The 20,618-nt window shown below is 38.0% G+C and overlaps 2 protein-coding genes across 11 annotated transcripts in view; both read left to right on the forward strand.

Moving 5' to 3' along the window:
* Positions 1 to 6,622, forward strand: part of MATR3 (matrin 3) — a 49,195-nt gene extending 42,573 nt beyond the window's left edge. For 8 of the 10 annotated variants that reach the window (XM_049873759.1, XM_049873757.1, XM_049873764.1 and 5 more), the window contains 5 exons: positions 72 to 115; positions 220 to 586; positions 1,988 to 2,351; positions 2,850 to 2,971; positions 5,606 to 6,622. In XM_049873759.1, the coding sequence (XP_049729716.1) occupies positions 72 to 115; positions 220 to 586; positions 1,988 to 2,351; positions 2,850 to 2,971; positions 5,606 to 5,656 (948 nt within the window). In that variant the 3' untranslated portion in view covers positions 5,657 to 6,622. The remainder of the gene's footprint in view (positions 1 to 71; positions 116 to 219; positions 587 to 1,987; positions 2,352 to 2,849; positions 2,972 to 5,605) is intronic. The other 2 variants (XM_049873761.1, XM_049873762.1) reach the window with 2 other exon arrangements.
* A 6,767-nt stretch (positions 6,623 to 13,389) lies between these two features.
* PAIP2 (poly(A) binding protein interacting protein 2) overlaps positions 13,390 to 20,618 on the forward strand; it is a 29,277-nt gene continuing 22,048 nt past the window's right edge. The window contains exon 1 of the mRNA XM_049873775.1: positions 13,390 to 13,529. The gene's annotated coding sequence lies outside the window, so the exon portion shown is untranslated. The remainder of the gene's footprint in view (positions 13,530 to 20,618) is intronic.

Genomic DNA, 20,618 nt, shown 5'->3' on the forward strand with positions numbered 1-20,618 from the left:
TAGTGGTCTTGTTCTGTAAGGAATATATTTTAATACGTTTATTTAACTTCAGCAAAACTTTTGTCTTTTAGATTCCCAACAGAGGCATTGACTTACTGAAAAAAGATAAATCCCGGTAATTTCCTTTTGTGTGTGTTTATATGCACTAGTATATTAAATTTTTCCTTATATTTCAGCAACCCAGGGAAATCACTTGAGGTGCTGTCTTTTTTATTTCAGAAAAAGATCTTATTCTCCAGATGGCAAAGAATCTCCAAGCGATAAGAAATCCAAAACTGATGGTTCCCAGAAGACTGAAAGTACAGCTGAAGGTAAAGAACAAGAAGAGAAATCAGGGGAAGATGGTGAGAAAGATACAAAGGATGACCAGACAGAACAAGAACCTAACATGCTTCTTGAATCTGAAGATGAGTTGCTTGTAGATGAAGAAGAAGCAGCAGCACTGCTAGAAAGTGGCAGTTCAGTGGGAGATGAGACTGATCTTGCTAATTTAGGTGACGTGGCTTCTGATGGGAAAAAGGAGCCTTCAGAGAAAGCTGTGAAAAAAGATGCAAGTGCTTCAGCAGCAAAGAAAAAGCTTAAAAAGGTAAAGATTTTATACTGACCAGTTTTAGATCAGATCACTGTTCCAAATCATTTACCCTAGCAGAGTCAGATTTAGGGAAGTTAATCAGACAAAAATGTATAAGCCATACTACATTTCAGTCTAAACTCTGCAATGTATAGATTAAATAGGACTTTTTTTTATAGTTGTAAAAAATGTCAACTCTCACTGGGAATTTTTTAGTAATAAAGGCGAAAGATTGACTCATATACTATTCTGTGTTGTGGTAGTCAATAAATACTGATAGCCTTATAATACAGTTTGTTTTTTAAAAAGATGGAGCATGACTTTGCAATAAGTTAACTGACCCAAGGTGCTTAAAAACAATTTGCCACTCATTCAGAAATTGTTGAAGAATTTTCCAGTTTGAGAAATGTAAGCTCGATCAAATATATTAATAGCTTTTAAAACTGCATTAGATAATAATGTCACATAAGGCAGCTTATAAGGTGAATATAAATATAAAAGTATATAACAGTATAAAGAACAGTAAAACAAAACACTGAAGTACTGACTACCTAAGAATTAGAACATTAAAATGTCCTTAAGGCCCACTATGTTAAATGACTCTCGAAAATGCAGAATGAAAGATTTCTGTCATTGTTTTCCGTTGGTTTCTTCTAAGCAACATTAAACTATTGGAAAGGTAATATGTACGTCCAGGCTTTGACATCTTGGTCAGATAGCCTGAGTCTTGAAAATATTCTACTGGCTGGAGTGGAGACTTGTGTAATAAGTTTGTAGTCTTAAGAGCTGACAATTACTGAGCATTTGTTACGTGCTCTAAATTTTTCTAAGCTTTTCATATATATATATATATATATTAATGAACTTAATCCTTATAATTACCATTTGTGGCAGATACCATTATTAACCTATTTCATAAATTTGTTGTGGAGAAGTGCAATAACTTGTCCTAGGTCCTGCAGCTTCTAAATTTCAGTCACAATTTGACCCTGGGCAGTCTGCTTCCAGAGCTTGATTTCTTGACCCCTGCACTATTTTAGACTGAGAAGTCTCTAAACAAGAGTTTTATCATATCGTGAGGTATTTACTTGCAAAGGACATTGCCAGACTACTTTTATCAAATTAGTTATTTGACAAACTCTTAGCAGTATAATCTCAGAAATGTAGAATATAAATGTCCTGTATCATTTGTTTTCTGCTCCTTGTGTAAGGCAGGCCTTCCATTATTTAATTTTAAAACAACCTAAATTGTTAATTATCAGTGATTTGGGGGAGAGAAGGAAAAGTCTTTTTTTTTTTTTTTTTTTTTTGAGAGAATGACTCAAGACAAAGACGCTATCCCTTTCCTTTCGAGTAAAACAATGGAAGGGATGCTGCAGGATAATTGTTGCAGAGTAAATTTGTCTTTTTTAACAGCGTCGTTTCCCAGGGAGTATGGAAGGTTTTGTCACTCTAGATGAGGTTGGTGATGAGGAAGATTCGGAACTTCAGAAACTTCGTAAATCGGGCATGGCATTTAAATCTGGTGACAAAAATGATGATGGTTTGGTTGAAATTAAGGTGGACAAGATCGAGGAACTTGATCAAGAAAGTGAAGCAGCATTGGAAAATGGAATTAAAAACGAGGAAAATACAGAGACAGGTGAATCTGCTGAGAATGCTGATGATCCCAACAAAGATACAAGTGAAAATGCAGATGGCCAAAGTGATGAAAACAAGGAAGACTATACAATCCCAGATGAGTATAGAATTGGACCATATCAGCCCAATGTTCCTGTTGGTAAGATTTAAGGCTTTGTTCTTTTCCTTTCTCCCCCACAGCCAAACCCTTACTAAGATACAATTTTAAGATTCATTTCAAAAGCTCCAATAGGATTTTAAATTAGCTTTATTTCTGTGCAAAACAATTTGTAAACCTTAATTAATATTTTCTGTCTTTCCCTCTTGGCCATGTTTCTGGATCTTTTATTATCTTATGTTTCCATATCAATTTTTTTTTCTACTCATATTTCTGACAGTTTAGCATTGCTTTGTTTTTCTGTTACATTTCTGTCTTTTCTTAAAAATACAATTAGGAGGGAACTCAAGCATCAGTTAAGTACAAACTCATCTAATAGTGTCATGGAGGTTTTTTTGTTTTTGTTTTTACCTTGTGCCATATTGGACGTCTCAAAAGTGTTTCAATATTCACATTACGCTGGCAGGAAAAAAGATGTGACAGTACTAATTAAAATCTTGAGTTAACTTAATTTGTAAGAATATATGTTTGTGTTTTTAGGTATAGACTATGTGATACCTAAAACAGGGTTTTACTGTAAGCTGTGTTCACTCTTTTATACAAATGAAGACGTTGCAAAGAATACTCATTGCAGCAGCCTTCCTCATTATCAGAAATTAAAGGTAAGGCTGAATCTAAAAAGAGAGTTTTGTTAAAATTAACAAATCATGAATGAAAATAAGTGGGATGTGTAAGTAAAAATCCTACCATCTATGGAACCATCATGGTGCATTATCCTGGCGATAACATTTCTCTTTACTGAGAAATGTTATCTTTTAAGTTCTAGAAACATCTGTTGAACCTTTTTTCACACCTAAACTAAAATAGTTGTAATTTCTAACCATTTTATAAATTGTGTGATATTCTTGGAATTAAAGTCATTGACGTGTTTGCAAACGGATGGTAGACGTGTACCTATAATTTGGAAGATGCTGGAGGAATAAAAACCAAATGGAATAATAAAAAACCTTTTCAACTTTGTAAAGTGCTGTGTCCCTTCATATTTAGTAATTTTTACATTGACTTCAAATTATTAAGAATGACACTTGTCAATTATTTTTATGACTTTAAAAGCATACAGAGCTAAAACAGGAACAAAGCACAACATAATTAAAGAATAACAAATTCTGTTTTGGATATTTAGAAATTTTGTTTTTTATTTAGTGGCCTCTTTAAGGACCAAACCAAAAAGACCAAACCCAGTAATGATGAGTCAGTTCCGTATCATAGCGACTCTGTAGGACAGAGTAGAACTGTCCCATAGGGTTTCCAAGGAGCAGCTGGTGAATTTGAACTGTCGACCTTTTTGGTTAGCAGCTAAGGTATTAACCGCCAGGGTTCACTTTAAGGACCAAGTATTCAAATATATGGGGTGGAGGTTGAAAGTAGAAGTTAAAGAACTCATATTGCAGATAACTTGTTTTTTTATACTGTTTTATAATAGAAACTAGTATTCATTCATTTTTTTTACTGTGTTGACTAGCTGGATAAAGACGGGCCTAAATTTAGGAAGTTGTTGCAGTTTTTGGCTGTATCACCTTTTTTTTTGCTATCTTTTATGATTGGTTGTGGGGAAAATGGTGGTTACTTACTTGTTTGGGGCAGAAACTTTATGTATTACCTAGAAGAGTATTTAAATATGGAAGGAATCCCTAGGTGCTTAGTAATTCATAAACAATATTTTGCTCTGTACCTAGATGTTTGGTCTATTGAAGATGGCTTGTGATCATTTCCTTCGATTTTGAAGAAATTTTTATCAATTTCATTCCGAAATTAATACACTATAAATGATATCTTAACTAGTAGATGATAAATAACTTCGTATGAATAATAGCCAGAATAAGGTTCATTTCCAAATTAAGACACCTCATAGTCCCACTTGCCCAGTCCATTATTTTGACACTAGTGACCCACGTAGTACTTTATCTGTGACTGTAACCACTCAGAGTTGGAGCTCCACAAGTTAGGAGTGTCCTGCAAAATAGGCAAACTCTAGCCTCTCCGCTGCTTCTCATTGCCCCCCGTGGGTTTTGTAGTTGATGCCGTGACACCACAGAACACAGAGACTATTACCTGTATTTTCAGTAACCTGTTATAACCAGAAAGGATTCAAGCATAGAGATGTATCAGGCAAGGACTGGGAGAGTTCCTGGCTCACCACAGGGCCTCCATCGTCCCCAGGAACTTTGCATGGCTCTTCTCACCAGTATAGGAATACCCAAGAGAGCACTCCAAGGCCCAGGTCATATGTCTCGTAGTCATCTGGACCTCAGTGAATATGCGTAACTACATTCAGACTCTTCTGCCTTCTTGATATGGGTTTGCCAGGTGTGGGACCTATGTAGCCCCTACTTGCCCAGCTATTTGGGAAAAGAATTATTTTTTATTGCTTCCGTTACTTTCAGAAACCAGAGTCAAAAGGGCCAAACCAAGTTCTTTGTCCCACAGACTTTCAACATATTTTTCATTTGTTTGAAAGATAAAATGAGTTGTAACTTTCTCGTCAATTTGTAATAACTAGAGTTTGTTTCATAGGTTCCAATCAGAAGTAACGAAATTTTTGATGTTTTAGCTTAAATTTTTTAATAGATGTTTTTTAATTTCGTTAGTGTCTCAACAGATTTCTCATGTCTAGGAACTCCAGATTAGAAGTCACAGGTCTAACCAATGCCGGGATTGGAAAGCTACACTTTTGCGGCCCAGCACCTACTTTTGTAACTAGTTTTATTGGAACACAGCCATTATCTTCACTTACTTACTGTCTGTGTTAGTGCTGTAACAGCAGAATTGAGTAGTTGCAACAGACCAAGTGGCCCACAAACCTGAAGCATTGACTGCTGATCCTTTAAAATATGTTTGGCAACCCCTAGTTTGATGGGTAGAGCACTGAATGAATTTGTCATTTTAATTGATCTATGTTTTTAGAATAGCATCAGTTCTTCTGTGTGAGTATGGTCTTTTTTTCCTCATCTCTGAAAATTAAGATTAATCATCCTAATACCAGGTTTTCATCTTTTGTCATTTTTCATTCCTTACTGTGGTGTCCTCTGAACCAGTTTAGTTTTGTACACTGACAAATAAAGATAACTCATTCTTGAAAATATTGATAAGGTTATATTTTAAATTACAGTCCCTAAATTTGGATATAGTATTTTATTTTGGGAATAGGTCCCTAGTATCCATTTGTTGTGTTTTTCTTAGGTGACTTAATTCCTGTAATTCTTTTTGTTTTTGTTTTTTCCTCTTTCACTTTTCAGAAATTTCTGAATAAATTAGCAGAAGAGCGCAGACAGAAGAAGGAAGCTTAAGATGTGCAAGAAGCTTAATGATTTCAAAGAAAATAATGTTTTTTTTTGTTGGTTTGTTTTTAATGTTAACCTTTTTTAAATACAATACTGATAGTTAGAAGAAAAATATTGTACTCTTTTGTTTTAGTGGAATAATACTAGATGTCTCTTCATGTGTTTAAATGTTATAGAATAAATACAGATACGGTTAAGTTAATGAATAGTTTTTGTTTTATCAGAATGGCAACAGACAGAACTACTTTGTAGAGATTGATGTTGTAAGCTACTTAAGATAACTTGCACCACTAAGAAAAAGATATGTAGAAACATTCAGAGAAATGAAATTTAGTAGTTCCAAGCTTCAAAGAAATGTCAACAACTTTTGATTCCATTCAATAAAGAACAAAACCAGTTGTATTTTTATTACTTTCATCTGAAACATTCCACAGTTTAATCTGAGCCTTGCAGACTTTTCATTTGGAGTTTGAAGCTTTTTGGTTGCATTTCATTTTTGGTGATCTTCATTAATGAGATTGATGATTAGATTGCAGGTGCAGTTTTCTTTTAATGTCATGTTGTTATTTAGGTAATAAGAAATACTAGGTAATTGGCTTTAGATTTTGTAATTTTTTTCCCTAAGTTCCTGCTAGATTTCGTATTCTAGTAGTCAATGTATTTTCAGTGAAATGTAAAAATATTCCTGTTCTCTTTGACCAGTATTAATTTCTTGAGATCTTACTGCTTGTCACTTGAATCCTGTAGCTGTCATACATCTCTGGTATAAGCACCACTTGATTTTTGAAGTGTGTAGACCATCTCTCCATATTTTCAAGATGTAATTTTACCTTTCTGCATTTTAAGAACAGTTTGGCCATAATTCTAGACGCACGCTTCTAATTCATGTACCTGCACATGTGATCTTTGTGAACAGAAATTTGCATGTATACTCTGTGTTTACCTGTAAACTGCTTATATCTGTGGATTCAAGTTACTGAAGTGAATACCAATAAAAAAAAGAAAACCTAGGCCATGTTTATTGGTTATATGTGTTTGGAATGTAACCAATATATTTGTCAGGTGTGGTTTTTATTCATTGTTACACTTTTGTGCATGTTTTAACAAATTACTACTTTTTTTAATCTAGAGTTGAGTGTGCTAAAAGACTGTTCTTACTAAAGACCTGAGTTTTAAACTTTCTGGTGCGGGTGGATTTCTTGTTCCTGTTGCATAACTAAAAATCGGACATTAGTTCTTTTTTAAACCTTATGAGTTTAAAATGCTATGGATAAAGAAATAGCAAAAGCTTGTGTTTAGACTTGTTTTTACAGTAAATTTGGGAATAACTTGGTAATAGCAAGCATCATGTTCTACCAGCCTTTCAAAGTAATTATGTTGAGATCATTGATATATGAGATTTATCTGTTGTCAGAAAACAAATATTTAATTTTAAAAAATAAACAAGAACTGATAGATTCTGTTTTCAAAAGTATTAAAGGATATTTCAAATAAAATTTTATTGTCCCATTTAGGGACACATGATATTATTTTAATGTAACATGCACAAAAAATCCTTGCCAGTTTACTTACGTGATTTAATTTTAGCCTTTACTAATTGCCCACTTTTAATTGCAAATTTTAACTAACAGCAGCTACAGAAAGCATTATGTGTACAGTGGAATCCTTGTTTCCTGTCAGTGGTGGTTTTTTTTTTTTTTTGTTAAGTCTTACTTGTTGAGTATACCAAGAAAAGAATACTTCGTTTAGTTGACTATCATTATTTGATAGCATTTAAAAAGCAGGACTTTTCATAAATAAGTGGCTAATGATACATAGATCTGTAACAGCTAATTCACAGATTAAGCCAAACCTCTTAACGTGTTATTTATTAGGAACATTTACACTCCTAAAAATATCTCATTTAAGTAAATTTTATTAGGAAGATGAATTTTTGGCCAGAGTGAGTAAGCCGCCACCACTTCCCCAGTAGGTATTTTAAACAATAAAAAAAACAAAACAGATTCTGTATATCTAAATTCCAACCTAAGAGAGAGGTTCTCTTATACCAGTCCCCCTTTTAAGGGTGGTGGGACGAGAGTGGGAAATAATACTAAATGCTAAAGGTTATGGCAAGTACATAGGTTATCATAAATCAACAAATGAAGCTTGTTGCCATCATTCAGTTCCAAATCAGCTACCAGCTACCCTATAGGACAGAGTAGAACTGCTCCATGGGGTTTCCAAGGAGTGCCTGGTGGTCTTGAACTATCGACCTTTTGGTTAGCAGCCTTTGCATTTAACCACTACGCCACTGGGGTTTCCAAGGCTATCATAGGAGAAGAGTTTTTTTTTTTTTTAAGTTCATAATGATTTCTGGGAACTCCAAAGAATATCAACAGATTAGCATAAGTTAAAAGTTGAGACCAAAAAAAAGCTCAATGGTATGTAAAGAATCTGCAGAGAAGTTGCAGTTTTTTGTTTGTTTAATCAGAAAGGCAGTAGAAAAATATTTGGTAGAGTCTGGATTATTTTGAAGTACATTGCACTGCAACTAGGAGCAGTTTGAGGGGACCCACCTATATTGAGGTTATGAGTTTGAGATTGTATGCCCTAACAAGAAATAGAGTTGTTGAGCTGAGGATAAAGTATACGTCTTTAAAGTGTAAAAAGCCAAGAAGCATGCTTTCTGGAAAATTACTCCACCCTGATTCAAGTTCTTTGAATATCAGCAAGAAGTCAAGATTCCTAGAATCAACAGTAGAGCAAAAATGATTGAATTCTTTTCCTCTATACCAGAGGTTCTCAAATGTTAGCATGCATCAAAAGTACCTGAAAAACCTGTTAAAACATTGCTGGGCCCCACTCCTGGAATTTCTGATTTACTAGATTTGGGATGGGTCCAGAGAATTTGCATTTTTAGCGGGTTACTAGGTAGTGATGTCAAGAATAGAGACATTAGGAGAATGATTGCTTTAACTATAGCTATAAAAGTGTGTTCAGATAGTTGTAACTAGAGTCCTGATTTAGTTAACATTGCCTGAAGAACAGGTCTCGCTACTGTCCTCTTTTGAGAACACACCTTGTGCAAAGCCTTTTTGGGGTGGGAGGGCGGTTTGGTTTGGTTTCTTCCATGAATCAGTGGAAGAAACTTGTTTCCGGACCCTATAAATACTGCTTTCCTCTATAATTAATTGCACTGCCCAGACCTGCCCTTCTCCATGTTTTGCTGGAAACAAGAAAAAAGTTCAAGTCTTCTGGGTACTTCATGCACTCATACCTTCTCGGGAAGGTTAGTGAAGTCTTGAGAATTAGCTGAAGCCTGACCAGGTTTCTTTTCCCATCTTCTACAGTGGACCTCTAGTCAGTCACAACATAGGATTTCATGAACCAGCTTGATATTAGATAGTTTCTACTGAATGGCAAAGGGAGAATGGTTACTCTCTTAACCGCTTGGGTGCATCCAACCTGTTGATTGATAATACTTTGAAGTTGAAACTGGCTAGACTCATTTGGAGAAGTAGTAATTAGATAAAAGTCCTACTGTTGCTCTACTGTTGATTCTAAGAATCTTGATTTCTCCCTGACATTCAAAGAACTTGAATCAGAGTGGAGTAATTTTCCAGAAGGCATGTTTCTTGGCTTTTTACACTTCAAAAGAATGTGGACTTTAACCCCAGCTCAATATACAAAGGTATGCCATCAAAGTATTCTTTAGGAAAATGAATTTTAAAAAGTCTAAGAACTGTCAGAAGGTAATAACAGTTTTGAAAGGAATAAAGTATATTCACAGTCTTAAAGAATTTAGCTTGGGGTTTTAAGCCCTGACCTTTTCTTGTACTTAACATTGTAGCTTTAGAAAGTTAATGTAATTTTTATACAACTTAGGAACTCTGAAGTCAAGTGCACAGTAGGAAGTATGAAAAATGTGAAAGTGGAAACTAAAGGAAAGGGCAACCTCTTAGGTATAACAGACAAAAGCCAATAAACGTCTGTCAGCCCCTCCGCCTCAGGAGGATACCTACACTCAGCATACACAGGATAGAAATTATTGACATTGGGTGCAGGTTTTAATCAACTGTGATGACACTGCTTCATACATGGTAGTATTGATGAGATGTTGCCTTAAAGGACCTGATCCAAATGGGATATGCCAACACCAAGAGCAGGAGAATTTTAACGTTTGATAGGATGGATGCTCTTCCAATTTCACTCATTGCCTGGCCAGTCAAAAACGTGACCAATTTCTCGTTGCTCAACTTAGAAGCAATGGCTAATGGCCATCTGGAAATTTGAGGAGAGAGACTTTTTTCCACGAAAAGACTTGGCTACATACAATCAGAAGTTGCAGTTAGTTCCCAGCTACTTTCTTGGCAGCTACCAACAGTCTGCCTTTGTTACATGGGCTTTTTTTTGCTCCACTTCTATAAGGACAAAACCAGTTGTCGTGTGTGCCAGAGCAGGACTGTGTCCCATAGGATTTTCAGTATCTGGTTTTTTGCAAGTAGATTGCTAAGCTCTTTTAGGCACTTCTGTGTGGACTCAAATTTTTACATTAGCAGGCAAATACTCTAACTTTGCACTACCCACAGGGATTCCTGTATTAGCATAAGCCCACATTTATGCCGTTTTTGTGAATTCTTTCGAATTTGTGTGGTGCCTGAAAGCTTGTGGAAAGGAATTTCCTTTTAAGTTGATTATTGGTAAAGTAGTTAGTAAGACTCTAATAATACCTCCTAATTTGTTTTCCTGTTGTGGCTTCTGCTGTTCATAAGCACAAAATGTCTCAGATCCCTCTTCTATTACACATCTACTTAGTTCTTAGATCCAGCAAAGCCTGCCTCCTCAACATATACAAATTCCACCCTTTTAAGTCCTGGCCATTTTTAAGCCCCACACTCGGGCATGACTTTTCCAGGAAAAGATAACTACTTACTGCCTTGCTGCGTATCAGTGCATAGAACAGTGCTGGCACATAGGCTTTCAGTGTTGAATGTTTACTTCCTCACCTGAATTGTTAAATTCATTCAGAGCAGGGGCCTTTGCTCATCCCCACACTGCTAGGCCTTTATGCAGCATTTAGTAATGCTGGGCTACCATTGTCTGCGCAGCTTCCTCGTGAGATTAGCATGGGGACAAGGCTCTTAACAAGCTACTGTAGAAACCTATGTTAAATTTTAATTCAGAGTGTTTTTTTTCCCCCTTATTTTTAAACGCAGTTCAAGCTTTCATACAGAATTCAAACAATACAGAAAAGTATACAGAAGATAGTAAAATTCCATCGAAATCTGATCACCTAGAGATGGCAATATTTTGGTGACCATTCATTTACTCTTATACCCATGTATGTCTGTGTTTACATAGACAATTTTAGAACATTATACATGCTATTTCGCCACCTATCTTAAACTGCATTGTGGGTATCCTAGTACACCATAGTTTAATTCCCTATTGATAGGCTTTTCGTTTTTTTGGCATTCAGAGCATAGCTATGAGTATCCTTCTATGCCTCACACATGTCTAATTTCTTTGGGTAGATTATGTGTGGTGTTTGGGTCAGAAGGTGTACATATTTTGTATTTTCATAAAAATTAGAGCTGTTCAGGAAGGTGCTAAGAGTTTCAGAGTGGAAGCCTATTCCTAGTCATCCTGCTTCTTCATTACCATCTTGATTTCTACTCCAATACTTAAGATTGTTACTACAAACCAAGCAGCTGAATCTCCACAGTATTTTTAAACTGTGGGCCTCTGCTAGTCCCGTCGCAGTGTCTCAGTCCTCACCGTTAGCAAATTGCTGACTAGCCTTCACTCTATTGACAGTGTTTTCCATGCATAGACCATCACTACCATCCAAAGATAGCATGGGTATTGTGAACTCCCATTTCACAAGTGGAAGAGGAGCCTTCAGAGTAGAACTGCCCTGTAGAGTTTCCAAGGAGCACCTGGCGGATTTGAACTGCCGAGCTCTTGGTTAACAGCCGTAGCACTTAACCACTATGCCACCAGGGTTTCCACTACAGATTATCCAGCTTCCATCTATTTTGATTTTTGGTATCCCCCATCCTGTTCATGCCTCTTCCAACCTGTGAGGTTTATCTCCCAGGTACCTCTCCTATACCCCTTGGATGTAACATACTCCACAGAATGATAATAGTATCATCTCTTTCCTCCCAGAACAGGCAGCAAAACCAAACCTTTCCTCTAAGTTTAGGATGTTCGGTGCTGTAGAATTGGTTCGGACTCAGCGACGCTATGTACGACAGAAGGAAACACTACCCAGTCCTGCACCACCCTCACCATTGTTACTATACTTGAACCCATCTTGCAGCCACTGTCGATCCACCTCGTTGAGGGTTGTGTTCTCTTTCGTCGACCCTCTACTAAGCACGATGCCCTCCAGGAACCAATCCCTCCTGATAATATACCCAAAGTATGTGAGACAAAATCTTGCCAGAGTGGTAGACGGGGACTAAAGCACAGCACCTGTGTTCCTTATTTGGGACTTTGGAACTAACACAAAACAGGTTTTCAATGAATGAAACGGTTCTAAAGAAAACTAGCCCTATTTCTGGATTCAAGCATTCTCATGAAAAGAATTTTTTTTTCTTGCAAGAACAGTTTTAAAAAAGGCTCCAATGTAACAAGAAGATTTACAATAAACGGTAAATCTTAAATGTTTCCCAGTCCCTCATTTGCCCTCCCAAGAGGCAAGAAATTACCCGTTTTTGTGTGTCCCCTTCTAATACAATGTATACGTATTCAAACATCCAATTTTCTTACACTATTCTGTGTATTTAGTTTCACTTTAAAATGTAACTTGGAGCTTGCCAATGATAGTAAAGAAGCATGAATAAGATTAATAAACGTATGGGGTGTACTGCATCCAGGATCATGGGCTAAAAAAGTCATGGGCCCTAAGGTCTTATCCAGGATGTCTCTGAACAGGGATTTCCCCTCTCAGCCACAAAGGTTTCCATAGGCTGCTTGGGAACCATGTATTCAAATTTTGCGTTTGTACATAATGGTCCGGCTTTGTGTTTGTGTGCCCATACGTGTCTCAGGGCAAGTGCTTGTAGATAATCAGTATATCTCTGTATTAGTTTATTATGTTTATCATATTTCTGTGTCACGATCTCTGGATGTGACTCGGTACATATCACTTAGCGTGACACTCATTTTTGGGGTGTGGGTCTGGGTGTGTGGGTACAAAGTTTCGCTGTCTACCCGTTACCGTACAGTGGATTCCGACTCACAGCGACCTTATAGGACACAGTAGAACTGCCCCATAGGGTATCCAAGGAGTGGCTGGTGGATTGGAACAACCGACCTTTTGGTTAGCAGCCGAACTCTTAGCCACTGTGCCACCAGGGTTCCATGCCTTTGTCTAGATGTCCCTATTTGGTGTCAGTATGTGTGTGTGTGTGGTAACCACTGGGATATGTAAGGGTCCAGATCTGTGTGTTTGTCAGGGTCTGTTTCTGTATCCACATCCCCCACCCACTGCGTCCTATCCTTCTCGAAAGATGGGCGGATGTAGGGAGAGTGAACCCGCCCTACTCCCGCCTCCCAGAGGGAACACAACAGGGCTCTCAATATATCCTGCAGGAAAGGCCGTGGCGCGTGCACACGTGTGCAACGTTCGGGGGACGCAGAAACTTTGGGGGTCGCGTGTTCTCTCGCGCGCTCTCTAGCGGACTCTGGCTGCAGCGCTGACAGAAAGAGGGGGCGGGGCCTGTCGTGGTGGCGGAAGTGAGGTCACTTCCGGTCTTGGGTGTTTGTTTGGACTGGAGAAGGGAGGTGGCGGGCTAAGCGCACGTCGAGCGGGGGAGCGGCGGTGCCTGTGGAGATCCGCGGAGGCCGACAGGATTCGTTGGCTGCCGTTCCCGCTGCGGTGCACTGGGTGAGGGGGTCCCTTCGGGTGGAGGATTAAGAAGGGTGCGGCGGCCCTGGCGGTTGAGACACAGCACCTCGGCGACGCCTGAGGGGCCTAGAGGGTCTCCACGGATTGATAGCCACCGCGTCCCCGTACGGCCTCTGTTGTTTCTTTCCCCTTTCCGCTGAGTGTGAGGGACAAGCTTGGGCTGACTTCGTCTCTTTCTTCTTTTAGAAATGGCCGTTGCTTTTTTTCTCATTGTCATTATTATTTATGATTTGGTTCTGGCAGATTTCTATCCGGGTCCCCCGTGGCGCGCAGGGGTTGTCGGGATAGCACTTTCTGGTATCTCCTCACCCTTGCCGAAGCCCTTTCTTCACTCCCCACCCCCATCCCCGTACCCTTTCTCTAGCCCCCCGCTGCCGCCTCGGCAACAAAGCTCATTGTTTCTGCCCACTTTACGCCTGCGCGTCGCCACGCGCACCCTCTACTTGCTGCGCGTGCGCGCTCTTACCAAGCCTGGGACGGTGGGGAGGGGTGTGAGGCAGAAGGGGCTGGAGGGACTAGCGGGCTGACGAGCGTTCTCGGGGAGCACCGTGCAGCCGTCAGCGGGCCTGTATCTTTCTGAGCCCCTTTCTCCGATTTCTTCGCCTCCTCTACTCCTTATTTTTAGTTGTATTGTATCCCTTGTTCTGGATAGCAGTACCTTTGTTTGGGGTACTGGGGTCTCCTACTCCAGGCGAGCTGTGAGCTAGATGAACTTTAAGAGCCCATCTAATTTATAGTCTTTGATACTCTTTTCTTAACCTTTTAATTCCTTTTAATACTTAATACCGAAAAAAATAGGACTTGTGGTGAAGTTTTGTTTTCAAAATACTTGTTTCAGCAGCCGGCAGTGGTATTTTCTAGTGACTCCTGGAAGGATTCTTTTCTGCCTTCTTTTGGTCTCTTGCTTTCCCTGATTTTGTGACCCTGTTACCTTACGGAAACTCCAAACTCTAGAAAGAATTTCGCTTCCAGTTTGCCTTGGAGAAAGGTTTAACCTAGGCTTTAACGTTAATTTCAACAGAAGACAGATTGCCATTTGATGTATGCTGGCAAAACTTGTGCCCTGGTAGCACAAATTGCATTTGAGTAGGTGGTAAGGTATTGGTTTGCATTTTCATGAAATAACCTTTGAGATTTCATCCGCAGCATTTTGTTTGCTAATAGGAAAAGGGTATTTCAGGATTTTTTTATGGGACTCCGGTGTTTGCTATTTTGTGGTTCTGCTTCCGGTCTGTGAAAGCATGTATGTGGCAAATTAGTCTTTTTGTGTTATTTGTTGGTTGTGAACTCGAACAAAACTATTTCTCACAAATAAATATTTACCACAAATAAAGATAGGAAGAGTCCAAAAATTATATTTCTGTTTTTCAGAGAAGGGAGGTTGGAGACTGGAGACTTGTAATGTAAAGGCTTGGGAGCTTGGCGTTTTTGTTATAGTATATTGCTTCTTAGGAAACCCTGGCGGCTGTGGTTAAGAGCTACCGTCACAATTCGAATCCACAGGCGCTCTTTGGAAACCGTGTGGGGCAGTTCTACTCTGTCTTACAGGGTCCCTATGAGTCAGAACTGACTGGAGGGCAATGGGTTGGGTTTTTATTGCTTCTTAAAAGCTCAAATTGAACTAAATGATTTTTACTCTCATTGGGACCCAGTACTGTTTATAGCAGAGCCCTGGTGGTGCAGTGGTTAAGAGCTCAGCTGCTAACCAAAAGGTCAGCAGTTCGAATCCAACAGCCACTCCTTTGAAACCTTATGGAGCAGTTCTCCTCAGTCCTGTAGGGTTGCTATGAGTCGGAATCAGCAACAGACTTCTTTTTGGTTAAGTTACAGCAGGCTTTTCCATGAGTGAGTACTGTACACCTTATTCATATTCATCCATTTATGACTCCGGTTTTGTGTGTGTGTGTGTGTCTTTTAGATGAAGGTTTACAGAACAAACTAGCTTCTTATTAAACGCTTAACAGCCTCAGGACATGTCAGCACTCTCCTTTCTTGACCTTAGGTTCTCTGTTGTCCCCTCCTGCCTTCTAGTCCTTGCCCCTGGGCTGGTGTGCCCTCTTTTGTCTTGTCTTGTTTTACCGGCCTGTCTAATCTTTGGCTGAAGGGTAGACCTCAGAAGTGACTTCAGTACTGAGCTATATGACTCCAGTTTTAAAGAAAATGTAGATATTCAGTAAATATTCACTGTCACCCCAGCAGCTTCATGGATATTGTGAGGGATTAAAGAAGGTGAAAATAAGGGCCTTGTCCCTATCCTTGTAATCTAATAACCTTTTATGCTTTTATATCTTGTAATTTACAAAATATTTTTGTATTCATAATAGCCACAACCTATGAAAAAAAAATTTTTTTATGAGGTAGGCAGAGCAAATTTTTTCTTACCTATTTTGAGATTGAGGAAATTTGAGCTTGAGAAATTTCTGTTTGTTTAGTAAATGCTTATATAACATTGTTCTAAGTGTTTTTATAGATATTAACTAACCCTTCTACCCTCTCTTACCACCTTTTGGAGTTAGGTAATACTGTAAAGTGAAGACAATAAATGAGAGATGTTAAATAATTTGGTCAGGTGTCACACACAGCTACTAAGAACTGGAATTCACATCCAGTTGGTCCAGACAGTGTGTGCTCTTAACCGTTATATTGTGCTGCTTGTGATTTAGTGACATATATATGGCCCCGTAGGTGGCATAGCTAGTGGCATATCTGGAATTTAAACATACTTCTGACTCTGGTGCAAGATTAAAGTTGTCTAAGTCATCACCTTTGTAAAGATCTGGACCTCCCTATTGCACAGTACATGAATGGTTTGCATTTGATAAAGCCCAAGGTTCAGTTCCAGTAGTTCATTCTTTTTTTCTTCTTAATGTTGTTTAAAACAGTGCTGTCCTATAAGGTAGCTACTAAGTACTTGTGGCTTTTGAGCATTTGAAATATAGCTAGTGCAACTGAAGAACTACATTTTTAATTTGTATTTCATTTTAATTAATTGAAATTTAGATAGCCTCCTATAGCTAGTGGCTGCCATGTTAGATGGTACAGGTTTAGAGGATTCAGATTGCCTCTGCTGCTTATGTTTCACGTCAGTTTTTATAAGTAGTGGTATTTCTGATGTGTTTTGAGTTTTTGTCAGTAGCAATAATAGGTAGTACTAAGCCATCCTTACTTTGACCTACCTGATCCCTGTATTACATTACAGTCGAGATTAGATTTATTTGCGATATTGTTTTACTCCTACAGGTTTAGGACCAGTGATTTTTACCTTGTACCTTGCTCTAACGATCTTAACCTGCTCTAAGTGTTTAAAAAGCACCAAGATCGATGATACTGTTTGTTATGTGCCAGGCTCTAGGATTATTACCCATTTTACAGGTAAAGAAACAGACATAAAACCAGAATACCAAACCACTTGCCATCGAGTTAATTCCGACTCAGCGATCCTTTAGGACAGAGTAGAACTGCTCCATAGAGTTTCTAAGGCTGTAATCTTTACGGAAGCAGACTGCCACATCTTTCTCCCATGGAGCGGGTGGTGGGTTAGAACATCTGTCCTTTTGGTTAGGAGCTGAGAGCTTAACTACTGTGCCAAACAGACGTAGTAACCCGTTGCCATCCGGTTGGTTCTGACAGATGTAGAGCAGTTAAATAACTTGCCTACGGTCATTCACTGGAAGGGTAACCTGATTTCAGCACTTATGCTTTTAATCATCACTTTATACTGCCAATCATTAAAACAAAAAATTCAGTACTTCTCACAGACTTCTAAGTGGAAGGTAGAAGTGCATGCGCTCAGCTGCTAACCGAAAGGTTGGAGATTTTAATTTACTCAGAGGTACCTCTGAAGAAAAGCCTGGCAATCTCCTTCCCCCAAAACAACCATTAAAATCTAGGCTGAAACACATAGGGTCACCATGAGTTGGAGTTGACTCAATGGCAACTTATTTTTTGTATTTTTATATGTGTATAATATATGTGTATGTATGTGCAGATAAAGTTGTTAAGGCTACACAGTAGAGTTTAGTGGAATAAGAAAAGGTGGTATCTGTTGTGACGGGTTAATGAAAGAAACAAGAGAATTCTATTTGAATTTTAATTAAAATTCTAAAGAGATGAAACTAGAGGGGGCAATTTCTGAAACTTGAAAGAGTCCCATAATTTACAATTTTATAGAGAATATAAAAGAAAGCATACTACTGGAAACCAGTATGTAAGAGGCATTGCAGAAGAAGACAGCTAAAGACAATAATTGAATAAAGACTTGAATTTGTAGATTGAAATGGTTTGTTTAGTGCCAGGCAACATAGGAAGAAATTACTCTCACCTAACCGAAATCTGGTGAAAGTTTCTGGATTTAAATGTTAAAACATCTTAAGCTCTCAACTAAACCAGGGTGTTTACAAAGGAAATAAAATTAACTTTCTACAGTGAAAGCTGGAATACTTGTAGATTTGATGGAAAAGACAAAAATCTAAAAATTCTCTTCTAATATTTTTATTCAGTATATGAATGCAGAAGATATTTCTGGACATGTGATTCAGAAATATATATTCTCAGGTACCTTTTTGAGGAAATACTTTTGCTAAATTAAAACTAAACCAAAACATAGATGTCAAGTTAGGAAATGATGAATATAAGAAACAATGATGAACAATGAATCTAGTAAAAAATATGAATAATTAATTGTGTTTACAAATTCTTTAAAAGATATGTACTATAATGGAAAACCTAATAATGTGGATCAAACAGAGAGCACTAAATTATTTCCACAAAACTCAGGAGGTAGGGAAGGAGGAAGTAGGTAAGTAAAATCATTGCTAAAGGGCTTGCCTTAGCTGGGAGCAGGGATTGATTTGGATGTGATAAAGAAGAAAAAACATTCTAAATGTCTTGAATTGGTTAAAGGTGTATAGAGTATATTTTTAATTGATCGAAAATACTTAAAACTATTAAAACAGGAAAATATACAGTATAGGAAAGAAATATTAATAGAATTAAAGAATTAGAAGAAAAGTAAACAAAATTATAATGGAAGACATAAAACAAACATCAGTTATTAAAAATGTTAATTCCATTTGAAAGCTAAAGATTCTCAGACTGGGTTAAACAATCTAACAAAGTGGAGAACCTGAATATATCACTTTCAGAATTTCATAGATGAATTAAAAAACAAAAAATATAGATCAACTGTATATGTATATGGAGCCCTGGTGGCATAGTGGTTAAGAATTTGGCTCTTAACCAAAAGGTTGCCAATTCAAATCCACCAGTCACTCCTTGAAAACCCTGTGGGGCAGTTCTGCTCTATCCTGTAGAGTCGCTATGAGTGGGAATTGACTCCATGGCAATGGGGGTGTGTGTGTGTGTGTTTGTATACACACACACTTCTTTTTTTTTTTAATAATTTTTACTGAGCTTTAAGTGAACGTTTACAAATCAAGTCAGTCTGTCACATATAAGCTTATATACACCTTACTCCATACTCCCACTTACTCTCCCCCTAATGAATCAGCCCTTCCAGTCTCTCCTTTCGTGACAATTTCCCCAGTTTCTAACCCTCTCTACCCTCCCATCTACCCTCCAGACAGGCGATGCCAACACAGTCTCAAGTGTCCACATGATACAAGTAGCTTATTCTTCATCAGCATCTCTCTCCTACCCATTGTCCAGTCCCTTCCATGTCTGATGAGTTGTCTTCAGGAATGGTTCCTGTCCTGGGCCAACAGAAGGTTTGGGGACCGTGACCGCCGGGATTCCTCTAGTCTCAGTCAGACCATTAAGTCTAGTCTTTTTATGAGATTTTGGAAACACTTCATTTTTGTATCTCTTGAAATAGAAACTACACGTTCTTTAGGCCCAGGGAACATTTTACAAAAATTACAGTTGTCTACAAACAAAACCATAGTTCCAGAAAGTGAAATTTTTTTGGCTACATTTTATAGCCATAATAAAATAAAACTAGAAATCAAGGCATCAGGAGGTAACCAAAGAACCTTAACCACTTGTAAATTAAGGAAAATATTCTGAATAATCTCTAGCTCAATACTAATTATATATTAAGTGAAAGATTGAAAATAAATGTTTATCAGCTTGAGAAAGAGCAGGAAGTTGGCTGAGATTAAGTAGAGAAGAAAGCTTAAATTAAGAAAATAGAAAACAAAAATACATAGGAATGATCAATAAAACAAAAGCAGGGAATTTGTTTATTAAGGTTTAATTTTTAATAGATCAGTATCCATTCAAAACTCAAAAGATACAGCCAAAATATTTCTAGCTACCCAGTTCCCCCTTCCTGGAGTAAACCAATATTGTCAAAGTCTCTTTTAAAAAACAGCTTTATTGAGATAAAATCCACATATATTTAGAGCTGTGGTACCATGACCACAATCAATTTTAGAACATTTTCTTTATTCCAAAAAGAAACCCCTTAGCTGTCAACCCCATTCCTTTCAGCACTAAACGGTCGTTAATCTAATTTCTGTCTCTCTAGATTTGATGGAGCACTGGTGGCACAGTGGTTAAAGTGCTTAACTGCTAACCGAAAGGTCGGCGGTCTGAACCCACCAGCCACTCCATGGGAGAAAAATGTGGCAGTCTGCATCCGTAAAGATTACAGCCTTGGAAACCCTATAGGGCAGTTCTATTCTGAACTGAGTCAGAATTGACTTTTAACGGCAATAGGTTTAGTTTGTTCTTCTATAGATTTGCCTATTCTGGACTTTTCATATAAATGGAATTACATATTGTCCTTTGTGACTGGCTTCTTTCACTTAGCATGTTTACGAGACTCTTTCTGTTGTAGCATGTATCACGTACTTCATGCCTTTTCATTGCCAAATAATACTCTGTTACATGGTTATGCCACAGATTCTTCATTGATCAATTGATGGGCATTTGGGCTGTTTTCATGTTTGGGCTGTTATGAATAATGCTGCTAGGAACATTCATGTATAAGTTTCTGCATGGAGATATGTTTTCACTTCTCTTGGATCTCTACTTAGGAGTGAAATTGTTAGGTAGTACAGTGACACTGTGTTTAACCTTTCGAGAAACTGCTGGACTGTTCTCTAA

This window comes from Elephas maximus, chromosome 2 (genome assembly GCF_024166365.1).
Source record: "Elephas maximus indicus isolate mEleMax1 chromosome 2, mEleMax1 primary haplotype, whole genome shotgun sequence".
Taxonomy (NCBI): Eukaryota; Metazoa; Chordata; class Mammalia; order Proboscidea; family Elephantidae; genus Elephas; species Elephas maximus.